This window comes from Lepisma saccharinum, chromosome 9, assembly GCF_977018435.1.
Source record: "Lepisma saccharinum chromosome 9, izLepSacc3.1, whole genome shotgun sequence".
In the NCBI taxonomy this organism is placed as follows: domain Eukaryota; kingdom Metazoa; phylum Arthropoda; class Insecta; order Zygentoma; family Lepismatidae; genus Lepisma; species Lepisma saccharinum.
The window spans coordinates 39,371,072-39,384,244 of NC_139237.1; the positions used below are offsets into that span (position 1 = coordinate 39,371,072).

Here is a 13,173-nt window from a genome sequence, read left to right on the forward strand (position 1 = left end):
CCACCGAAACCCCCTTATTACTATCTAATATATACTTTATAAGTACAGTCACGGGCAATAAAGATAAGATATCTAGATCTTGAAATACTTGCTTCCCTGTAAGGTGTTATCCGTTGCCAAATTCTACGGAAATAAGAGGATTTTTAACACCAAATTTACATTGACAACTTCTGCCACCGCCGTAGATGTAGGCAGCACCCATAACGATTTGAAGATGTAGGTATATCATTTTTCTTGCCGGTGACTGTACATGATTTGCGGATAATAAACCAGGTTTTGGTGTGGATGATCCTCCGTCTACAAAAGGGACCTTCTCTGGAAAAGAGAATGGCTTTGAAAATAACCACAAAATGGGGAAAAAATATGATTTTGACCAAAATATGGGAAACAATCATCTTACATGGCCTAACCTAACAGTAAAAAAAAATATTATAAGACATACAAAATTTGTTAGCTATATTTTTCGTTCAGCCTATCAGTTTCAGAACAGGTCAATATTGAAAAATCGGTGGGCAGAGTTTACTTTTAGAATGTTCAAAAATTATTTTTTTCGTTTGTTTTTTTCGTTTAATTTTCCTTGTCAACTTATAAAATGAAATTTGCAATGTAATGTAAGAGGATTATATCTGGACTTTGGTGTTCAATTCAGTTGCAAAATGTGTGTAGGATATGTAAATGTCATACGTATTAGTTGTCAACCCTTGATTTAAGACTAAATAATGAGGCAAATGAGACGCAAATTGTAACTTTGTATTTAAGGCTTGGTATATATTCAAATTACCCAGCATTACTAGTATTTTACAAATTAATAGAAAATTTCATGCTAATCAAAATGTTACCTCAAGAGGCCTAGGTTCCTTATGTATGAAGAGATTTCTCAGAAATTGTAATTCGAGACTAAAAGTTGTAAACGTTGTAAGTGCCAAAAGCGAAAGTGTTGGGAAATCGCATGGTTCCGCACATCAGCCCGTAAGAACGTGCACACTAGTGGCCTTTGAACTACTTAGAGGGCTACCAGCCACTTTTCACGTTTACCACATTATAAAGCATGGCACATTTCACAGTTTAACGTGGAAAACGGTGTTTGAATTATTTTGACACAGCGTTTACTAATTTTAGTCTTCAATTATTTAAAAATTATTTTTTTTATGTCTTGTAGATTTTTCCTGCACGTCAGAGGCCTTCAAGACGAAGGGAAACTCTATCTTCCAAGCGATTACGACAAATACTTGCACCCAAATTTCGAAAAAGGTATTTTTTGTCATTATTGTTTTATTTTAATAGGGTTATAATCAAAACTTACACAATTTCCTTATAAGCCGTATTAATGCAGATAATGACTTGATGCTGCGTAGTAAAAAAAAATACAAAGGAACGTTATTAAGTCGTTCCATGAAATGAACTTATTATTGGCTACTACATCTTTTATTACAAAGACTATTAACAATGCTCTTCTTACACCGTAAAAATTCTACTCAATTGCACAGCAACGCATTGTAAATTACCTATGGAACTTATTGTTGCGGGACAATTGTTGTCTACAATAGTCAGAGGCGCAAGCACGATTTTTTTGTCTGGGAGGGGGCAAATACCAGCATAAACGTACCAATAATAATAATGACATTATTATTATTATTAGTAGTAGTAGTAGTAGTAGTATCAAATACGTTATTATACTCGTAAATTACGCAAAAGATTTTTCTCAAAACGTTCAATTTCACATTAACTAATAATGGAAAACAAGCAAACAAACTGTATTTTTGAAAGACAGAAAATGCATGATAAATGCATTCAGAATATAAATATTTTTGTACATACAACATGCATAACTTTCATGAACAGCATATGTTTTACACATATGTAACATGGAGCAACGTAAAATAAGAAAATACAATGCAACATGCTAACACTAAATTGTGAACGTATTCAAAGTTAAACAACATACATAATTTAAATACATTACATAATCAATTCATCCACCTCATGATAAACCAACAACAAAAAATATAAAAATTTTGTGTCAAAGGTGGCCGCTTCTTTTCCTCAAAAAAATTGTTCATGCATTTAACATTAAATCAATTAAGAGAAGTCATAGTTTTCTATCCCTGGTAATTTACAATGCATTACAGAAAACAACCATATTGCGAGCGAAGAGTGCAAGAAAAGTTTTAGATCCATTTTTTTGCAATCTGAAAACAATATTGACTTAATAGAGCGCAAACAATTTGAAGGGACGACATGGCATTCTCCTTTTTACACCTTTTTTTCATTTAGATCGTTCGGCGTTCAGAGCCGATTCCCGTTACCCCTAGCTACAACCCTGAACTTGTGAGACTAAGAAAAGCAGGTTTTGCGAGAGAAGCGAGCAAGAAAATTCAACGAAATGTATTTTATTTGCATAAAATTTGAATTGAAAGGGGGCAATGCCATCCTGCCCCCCCTGTGGTTCCGCCACTAACAGTTTGATAGTAGAGGACTGTGAGTACTTGAGAGAAAATTGACATGCTTTTCATTATGGGCTTATTCCATGCGGTGCCCTGGAGTTTATCTTTGCACATGAATATAAAAATGTAATAGGAGAATCAAATTTGTTCCAAGCCAGTGGGAGGGGGATTCCGAATTTAGTGCAAGTGACGCCAAATTCTATTGTCTCCGCTTGCACCTGAACATCTATGGCTCCGGATGCGAAAATACAGTATTAGTATTACTATAACAAATAAATGTAACATTTACATTATTACACAATTCAGAGAATTCGTTAGTTGACGGATGCAGATTCAGATTTCGTGTAAAACTCTATATCCAGTCAAAAATAGCATATGTTCCTCAAAATAACTTCCATACATATTTTCCACAAAAAATTGTGCAAAGCAAAACAATCTGTACATATGTTACAGTAATGAATGCTTAATTTCAGAAAGTAACTTCTATCTTTTTTTTCAGGAGTACCTACAGATGTTTACTTTAGAATGCAAGTGCACCAGATTAACACAAACGAACGTAACGAAGTAAGTATACACGATACTAAAAAAAAACCCACCTTATAAATGTTCACAGCAGGCTGCAGGAGTTAAATAATTTTTTCTGAGTGCTTGCCTGTACAAGATTGCGAGTTTGCCCTCGAAGAGGAACAAGCGGCATTCCACCCAGGGAAACAGACACAAGACCATATATTCTCAATTCGGACCATATCGGACAGATTTTTGAGCAGAGGAAAAGAAGCAAACCTTTATCACCACACTGCACAGAAAGCCCATATGCTGAACAACAGATTTATTTATTTTAAAAAAAAACAAGCAAACATAGTACACGAAGACTACAGCTTTACGAGTACCAACAGCCAGCCCACTTCGAAACACGGATTGCACACAAACATCGTGCACCGCTCACAGTCTGTACAGCAAGTGTCTGACGTGAATCACTCGACCCCACCAGTCAGCTATTGCCACTTGGCAATCCTGCCCTCACACAATGGCGGAATTTACATGTACTACACCTTGTGGTCACATCTTGCATTCCTCGATTTGAAAGCTGCTTTCGACATGATGCCACGGAAGGTAATATGGGAAATGCTAAAAAGGAGAAATGTCCCACCAAGATTATTCAGAGCAGTAAAGTCGATGTATGAGAAAGCAGGAGTTGTTCGACTGAACAGCGAAACATCACAAACCTTTACGAAGGATAAAAGAGTAAAAGAAGGGGACAGTTTGAGCCCATGAAGTGATAAAAATAGGCAAAAGAAGAACAGAGAAAACCAAGGTAGAGACGTGGAAAAAGAACTTTGGTGTATGCAGACGGCATTGCAAATACAAGGGAATGTTACAAAGAGCGGTACTAGAATGGGCAGAAACATTATAGGAAAAACGGATGGGGTAATTGAAAGTAAGAGTAAAGTAGTGAAAATGAGCAGAACAGAAGATCAAATAGGAAACATAAACATAAACTGTAATGAAAAACAGCTCGAGCAGGTCCGAAGTTATGAACACCTTGGAAAAATACTTCATCAAAATAGGAAAATAAAGCCAGAAGTCTCAAAACTTGTCCGAAAAGCAAATAATGCATATTATCAATCGAACCAGACAATATTTGTAAAACGAGAAATAGGAACGAGAGCCAAACTACAAATATATAAATCAGTCATAGAAGCAATACTATTGTATGGAAGTAAGAGGTGGTCAACGAAAGGAAAGGAACTTAGTAAAGTATCAACTGTAGAAATGAAGTGCTACCTAAAGATAGTAAGAAAAACAAGAAGAGACAGAGTAAGGAATGAAAGGATAAAGCATGAGCTGGAACAAACATCAATTGAAAAACATCTCATCAAAAGACAGATGAAATGGTTTGGCCAGGTAAACAGGATGGTAGAGGAAAGGAAGCCCAAACTGTTCTTGGAGGCAAGACCAGAAGGAAGAAGGCCCAGAAGAAGACCAAGGAAGACATGGAGGAAGAATTAGGAAGGAAGAGAGGGAAGACACTCCAAGAAATAAAGAAGATGGCCAAAAAGAGAGAAGAATGGAAACAGTGGGTTGAGGCATCCCAGACGCTGTAATGGCATAAGGGGTGGAGAAAGAAGATGATGAAGAAGAAGGCATAAATACATTAGACTCTGTTAATGCACGTTATTTAGGATGTTGCACTGACCTCCACGCCAATTAGAGGGTGATCTTCAGAACTGGAGTGCAGTTTTTGATGAAACACAGAGAACAGTTACACCACAGAAGGCTGTGGTTACACTTGGCCCATCATCTTCGTGAATGTGTTCACTGGTGTGAGTGTGATCTCACTCAGCTGTTACGTGAACGCTGTATGGTAGCATCAAGCGTAATTGTTTAAATCCTGCAGGCTGCTGTGAAGATTTATGCACTATAAATCCACTTCATTATCATATGATATTATTTCTGAAATTCTCTTTTTAGTTACCCTCAGTTTGCACACATAAATATAACAATATATTAACATACAAGTTGCTGGCCGGCTTGGAAAATAACGGAAACAGAATTACCCATAGACCCGTTCAATGCTTCAGTTAAGGTTGCGGAACAAAACCTTCATTAGGTAACATCCCAACAACTATAAAAACATGTACAATATTTTCCATCTCTTGTTCAGTACTCTAGAAACTTCAACATTGCCACGCTATAAATCAGGGTAGTTAAAAGTCCAGGAATTTTAAATAAATTCAATTCCGTTCCAGGAGAGAAAATCAGTAAGCGTAAATGGGTTCAGGACCGTAAAGAACCTTTTTATCTGTAAAGTATTTCAATTCGGTCCAGGAACCTTTTTTCAATGAAACAATACGCAACTTGTACCGAGTTTAATTTGTGCGAGAAGGAAGGTTCCGGTCCGAAGCGTAGCCCAATGGAACCCTTCTGTTGTTAAAATCTTCTATACCGCTCTCACACAAAACAAAAGCACAATGTAACTCAGATACCACTGCAACATAGATATAGTGGTGCAAAACTAACAGCTAAAAAATATTAAGAACATTTCACACTAACAAGAAAAATACTTGTAGTTTCAAAAAATAACTCACATAACACTTTTATAATTACTTTTGTTTACATATTACTTTCGATTTCAACAAAAAAAAGAAAAAAAAAGAAATGTGCATCTACAATTTCTTAAAAATATACTACTTCCTCCAACACATACAACTTCTTTGAACATAGGCGTACGCACGGGGGGGCAAGAAGGGGCTTTAGCCCCTCCTAATATTATGACTTAGAAATTTAGTGTAGAGGAATGTTATCACCGTTATTAAACAATATTATGCTTTACAAAATTAAGTATTTTCAAGCCGACGAAATTTCCAAGCAGCTACGGAGGGGACGTATTATTTCCTATTCAACTGAACTATCCAACTTCGTTCTCTAGCAGATTTCTTGTTTTTAACACCCCCCACACACCCACACACTTTATTGGTTAGTTGTGTTACCTATATGCGTTTGCAGAATGAAGTGCCCACACATTGGGAATCGGTATCGGCGATTGGTTGACAATAGTGGGGAGGGAGGGGCAAAATCAGTTTATTTTTTTTATATATTTCTAGGCAAGGCTTAGCATTAAGAGGCCACAGAGCAGGGACAAGAAGTGTGAGGGCAAACTGCCGTCTCCACGCCCCCTTAATCGACGCCACTGTTGGAAATGAATAAATTATGCATAGTTGTTAATCCTTATCTATTTGTACAATAGTCTCTGAACTAGAGAGGGGAAATAAAAGAGGGGCCAAAGAACAATGGTGCAACGGAAGTTTGAATTCTTCTAATACAGTGATTTTCGGGGGGTCGGGACACAGACTATATACGCCCCTGTTCCATGCCCATCAATACTAAAAAAAATTGTGAGATAAAATTAGATTACTTCTTCGATTGAACTTTAATCAGGGCTTTTTCCCCCTCCCCGCTAATCAGAGGATGTGCGTACGCCTGTCTTGGAATACCTGTTTTCTTCTATCGCTGATTCCACTCAGCCTCATAGAGGATTATACGTCTATCTGTAATTATACTGGCTCAGGTTCAGTCACCAGTGCCTCGTTGGCCTGCAAATTTCATTTACTGGGGTGTGCACCAAACAGGAAAAGAAACAGTAGGCAAATTGTCCACCACCATTTTCATCTCGTCTATTTTCCACAATGTGGTAATAATGCATTGGAATAAGAACGTCTATAAGTAAAAGGTCAAATCCGTTTCGAATCAACAGTTCCATTTATTAAAACAACATAAAAAAGGAATAAAAATAGCAATGGATAATTTACCTATCATTATCTTTGCTGTTGGCTGTATACTACGTGGTGGTGAGGATGAGTTGAGGACTAAAAGTGGTAAACGTTGTAAGTGCCAAAAGCGAAAGTGTTTGGAAATCGCACCGTTCCGCACATCAGCCCGTAAGAACGTTCACACGAGTTACCACTTTACACGCCCTTTGATTTATACTTAGAGGGCTACCAGCCACATTTCACGTTTACAACATTATTAAGCATGGCACATTTCACAGTTTAACGTGGAAAACGGTATTTGAATTATTGTGGCACTTACAGCGTTTACCAATTTTAATCTTCAGTTTTGGATGTCTTATCAGAAGAACATCCCTTCCTTTCAAGAAAAACTTCATAGCACTGTAAACTAATCTGATTGGACAGTTTGCAAAAGATCGTGTAACCAATGAAATATCGAATTGACAGATTTCTAGTCTTACGGCGGGCGACCTACATGCTGGCAAGGGAAGTGGGGAGCGGGAAATACGGCGCAGACAAACCAGACAACGGCGTGGTGCCGAGAAGTTACGACGTCGCCAGAGGATGTACTACGCGCACCTCGTTCTACAAGCTGCTGCGTTTCTCATCGCGCTCAATTGGTCACTTCCCCGCTCCCCACTTTCCTTGCCAGCATGTAGGTCGCCCGCCGCAAAACTGGACGAGAACTATAGTTTGGTCTTATTTCACCTCGAAACAGGAACTATCGTTCAGGACAACCGTTACAATGACGTGGAAGGAACCGAGACTAGATTTCCGAAATTCAACGATGCAAAGCGTGGACCTTCAAACGGACGACCAGAAGCACTTCTGGAGAGCGCAGCTGTACATCATGGAACTCGTCTCTCTTCAGAGGAAGAAGGTGTTGGAGGACAGCGTCTTCATGAGAATCACTGCCGACAAGAGGGTGTATTACATACTAGGGTATGTAAAAGCTAATAAATTAAACCGAGTGTTACATAACAATCGTTGTTCGTAGAGTAACTTTTCAAAAGTAACCCGTTAAACAAGGGCGCCTGTGGGTGTATCTGGAAAAAGTTCATGTAATTCGAAAGGTGATATTGGAGCGATAGTTTATTACAAATAATATTTTCTCTGCGATTTACAGGCTGTTAGTTCCAACAATAATTCTCCATTTGCCGACCAGGACGGGAAATTTTCGAAATTTCCTGATGCGGTGAAAATCTTGGATTATACACACAATTTCCTCTACAAGTGATTATTTTTACACTTCTGGAATGAAAACTCTTAGGCTCTGTCCGAAAGGTACAAAGTACATACTTGAAGTATGGTCTTGACTGAAGTGACGTCACCTAGTACAGTTCGAAAGCGCCAAGAACAGAAGCACGCAAGTACGCAGCATAGATGGTTAGTGACTAGGTTACGTGATATCCACACTCGTTGTTCATCTGTTTCAAACGCTGGGAAAACAACGTGTCCTCAGTTTTATCTACCTATCGTATTTGGCGCTGCAGTCGAAGTGCAATTCCAAAGACTTTCACTTCCAGTCCATGACTTGAAGACCGCACTGCAAGACCATACTACTCGAATGATCGCTTCAAATACTGTCTTGCACCTTTCGGACACGGCCTGTACTTCAAGAAATTTCAGACACTTATAGTGCAGAAAATATCAAGAATTAATATCTGTTAAATAAGATCCTTTGGAGTTTCTAAGTGGTCTCTACTTTATACTTTTAACAAAGTGATAGCTGTTTTTTTGGAAAGAAACCAAGGCGAATCCAGTTTCTATCTAAATAGTAGACTCGGATCTAAACTTGAAAACTACGCCAAGTTTTTTCAATTAAATTTGAATTTTATGATTTGTAAAGTGATAATAATAACAAAAGCAATGAAAATAATGGCAATCATAATAATAGCAATAACAATAATGACAATAATAATAATAAGTTTCTGTGAATGAAGGGCTCTCACCCCTTGAGAAAAAAAACTGAGGGCGTCCTTGCAAGTTAAACTTACTGTATTCAAAAAATACTACTTATGAAAGAAGCTCAGTTATATTAATCATTACGTTAAAAAGTAATTACTTGACTTTATTCTAAATCAGGATTTTTCAAACTATGGTAACCTGTGTTGTACACATGCTTTCGGATACTTGTACACGAGCTTGGTAGAAAAATACAGAAAATGATTATAAAATCTCACTCAGCTCATTATTAATACATAATTATAGTTGAATAAATTCCCTCCGGCTAACAGGTTAAGTTTTAAGAACTGCTTCCAAGCTTTCTAGGACTAACGTCACTCTCATCTACAGAGTAGAAGTGATAATGAGAGTGACTTCTACCGTGAAGATAAGAGTGACGTTAGTTCTCGAAAGCTTGGAAACTGTTCCAGAATTGACCCGAGAGAATTTATTCACCATTCGTCGCCAGGAAAGTTTCAAGAGTAAGGCCGGATTTAAACGAAAGCATTTCCATTAACATTTTTTGCTAGCATAAATGCTATGTAAATGCTCCCAAAAATCTTGTATCAGACAGTACTTTTATACGGAAGCATTTAATGGATCATTTCGGTTAGCTCTTGTGATTACAATGTATAATACATACAGCACGAAAGGCACGTCGAGTTACACCATCTATGGTGAGTGCACGGTGTTTACAATTGAAAAAAACTAATTTATTCTTTCATACGTGTATATTAAACACTGTAAAGTATGTATTTCAGCAGTGCCACTCTTTTGTACCTAAAACCGTTTAATATGAAACGTTAATCCTCTCAGTTGAATAGTTATCGGCTTTTAAAAATGTGAAGTGATACATTGTTTACATCTCACGCGGCCGCCATTACACCTGCACTCGTGACCTAGAGGTCGCTTCTGATTGGTTATACTACGAAAAATGTTAAGGAAATAGGACCGATCCAATCCTTGAGAAATGCCATGAAATCTGAAATGCCATAATGATTTCTCACTTTACACGGTAGCTTTTTGGCCATGTCATAAATGTTAAGAAAAATGCTAAGGAAAATGCTTTCTTCTAAAGCCAGACTTACTTCATGACTACAGTTATTTCATATTGTAATGTCAGTAGACGAAGATAATCTAGGTACAGTTTTGTAATAATTGGTTACTAGTATTAAGCAATATAAAACCTTATCAACGGTTTACATTCACTTTGGGAGATGACGACAGTGTTTAAGCAAATGTTTTTTTAACTTTTTGAGAAGAGAAGGTCTCTTCCACTGTGGGTGAGGAAGCTTTTTAGTGTATCCTTACCTTTTTAATGTGTTGTGTTTGTTCTGTGCAGGTTTCTTTACCACCTTGCTTTTATTAAAACACTACAGTTGCTGACCATGGCAGTTTATTAAGATTTAAAAACACTTTACATATAACGTTTCTACCCTCTATTAGGGTTTACCTCAGACGAATAAATAAACTAAAATGATGGAATACACAAACAGAAAGAATTTATACACATAGCAGGGTGTCTAGACAAATCAAAAAACAACATGTTGACAGTCCTTATCTTGGATGATTTCTCTAACGGAATTTACATGCATATCGCTTCTTGACAGTTGACTAATGGGTCTGACAGGTGATTGACAGGTCAAGTATAGCAAGACTGGAACTACCATTTTCACTGCAAAATCTATGCTAGAACTACCTGTATATTATTCATTATTCCACCCCTCCTGCCTTTTTCGAATTCTCTTAGAGAAATAGTCCAAAATAAGGACTGTGGACATGATGTGTTTCTCGTGTGTATAAACACCCTGCTATGTGTATAAATACTTTATATTTGCGTATTTCATCATTTTAGATTAGTTCTTCGTCTGAGGTAGACCCTGATACACGGTTGAAATGTTATATGTAAAGTGTTTTTAAATCTTAATAAACTGCCTTGGTCATACAAAAGATTTACACAGAAGGATGGGAATCCACAACACTCCCTCCCCACAGTGGCATTCATCCCTTTCCCAAGAACTCCAGAATCAACCCAGCATGATAATAATGCTGATTTTAAATACGTCCATGTTCTTACCCTGCAAGAATTGGCAGTGAATGGTTTATTTTATTTGCACATAGCGTTAACCAACTAGCAGTTACATGCCTTCAATGTAATCACTTTATTCCTGCCTTTGATCTTATCATCTGCTTCTCAGGAGGGTACAGCATTTCTCGGAAATCTACAAGGAACTTCCTGTGTTCGACCCCCAAGTCACAAGGAAGGCTGAACGAACATTTGAAAGGGACAAATCTTGAAAAATTAGTTGTTTCTCTTGGCCTCTCGTCTAGCCGCTCAAGATAATTGGTATCGGACGGTATAGGCGAAGAAAATACAACCTATATTTAATACCGATACATCGCTATCGGCTCAGCCCTAGTGATTTCACAAATTTAATGACTTTGTGTTTATTATTCTAAGAATCCTTTATTCTACTTATTCTACTTTATAAGTTTCTTACATATTGCATTCTAAATTGCATTTACATTATTTTTACAGAGTGGAGATTGTGACGAGCTGCAACTTCGATTTTGCACTTTACCCACTTGATATACAGCATTGCCACTTAAGCATTTTCATACGTAAGTGCAATAAATTATATTTGAACATATTGTGCTGGTCCTCTGGAAATCAAACATGTAATTTTTTTATGCATCACAAAAATTTAAATAGGTATCATTTCTTAGTTTTTAAAATTTAAAAATTAGAGGCACAACCAAGCAGCAGACCAACCAGACAACAGCGGTGTTACGAGAGTTACGACGTAGCGGGAGGAGGTACTGTTCGCACCACGTTCTACAGGCTGCTGTGTTTCTTATCGCGCTGGTGGTTGTTTCCTCGCTTCCCACTTCCCTTGCCAGCATGTAAGTCACCCGCCGTAAGACTGGACAAGAGTTATAAGAAAATTGAATACTGCCTCTAAGGAGCACAGCCGTTTGAGATGTTCCATATGTATTTTTTTCGTTCTTATTTAAGTTTCTCTATGTTAGAGTGAGATTATTTCCGCAACACATCTGGCTTAGAATCGAGTCTGAAACCTCGAAACATCCAATCAATAAGTGGGCAGCTGACTGACTTCATCTCAACTCAACATCGCGCTACCTGGATTCGAATCCCGGTATGACCAGCTTCTTATTGCACGTCATTTACAAATATTCACTAAGAAATATTGTCCTTCATTAGGACACAAGGCTTGCAACTGAGGTCGGTAGATTAACCTAGCAGACATATAAAGGTATGGCAGTGGAAGGCTTAAGCCGTAAAATTGTAGGTTTAGGAATTATACATAAAAGGCTTGATACTAAAGAGGTTTATTTAACAACACAATGTCTGAAGGGCTTGATTATAAGAGTATAAACCCCCAATATAAATACAATAAATAATAAAGAAACAATCAAATTATCCAATTAAATCTTTACATAATTTAGACTTCCTTACACGCTATTTAACCAAAAGGAGATTATGGTAATTTCATTTTAATATTCATTTTCCCCCCAAAAGACCTATTTCTGAATAGAACAAAGTGTGCAGTGCTTTAACTAAAAATCCCAACTAAATACTCTACATAAAAACTTAAAATACTAAACCACTACAAAACAACTACTCCCTGTACTTTGTTCCATTCCGAGATGACCCCTTTCATCACTCAAAGAGAACTCAACATGTTTTAACCTCTGCTAATCAGTGGGAAGTCCTGCTCCCATACGAGGCTTGCTTTCCTCAGACCTCCGGAATTTCAGCCACGCCCCTTTTTTCAAATTAAAGCAATCTGGTGGCAAAGTAACTAAACATTTCTTTCTTTTCACTAGTACACCTTGCATATGGTTATACCGGCCTGGGCATGGGTGTTTGAGAGTGTCCATTCATCAATTTCATCATATCATAACTCATCCTCATCTTCGCAATTAACCAACAGTGGCACAAAAGCTATGTAAAATAAATTAAATCAATCAATCAATCATCTCAACTCAGTAGCTATAGCTAACATTCAGAATCGCAATAGCAAATCTTCAAAGGCAAGTTCGGTCTCCGCCGTTGAGTTAGGCAACACCCGGGGTGCCAAAAGGGAGGGGGGCTATGGCGCAGGCTGCGCCATCGAGATTCTTGGAGGGAGTTCTTTCCTTCAAATAATGTAAAATTAAACATTAATATATTTTTCAAAAATATATGTATTTAATCAAAAGAAAGTGTAAATAAAGAAAAGAAAGTGTTTAAGGGCATTATCTAAGGGTGGGGGAGAAATATCCAACTCTTACATATTACGCCTTAACTGACACGTGGGTTCTGGAGGGGATTCTGAATTAGACTTGGGGGGGGGGAGTATCCAACTCTAGGTCTTAGATTATGGCATGGAAATTTTGATGGTAGAATTGAGTATTAAATATAAATGGAGAGATATGAAGCTCTTGATAGATTGTGAAGGGATTTCTGTAGTGGAGAGAGAGTTCGAACATTA

General features: G+C 37.4%; 1 protein-coding gene across 1 annotated transcript in view; it reads left to right on the plus strand.

Annotated features, from left to right (window-relative positions):
- The first annotated feature begins 7,520 nt into the window (after positions 1-7,520).
- LOC145992394 (glutamate-gated chloride channel alpha-like) overlaps positions 7,521-13,173 on the plus strand; it is a 38,498-nt gene continuing 32,845 nt past the window's right edge. Inside the window, exons 1-2 of the mRNA XM_083128774.1 lie at positions 7,521-7,675; positions 11,217-11,299. Of these exons, the coding sequence (XP_082984900.1) occupies positions 7,521-7,675; positions 11,217-11,299 (238 nt within the window). The remainder of the gene's footprint in view (positions 7,676-11,216; positions 11,300-13,173) is intronic.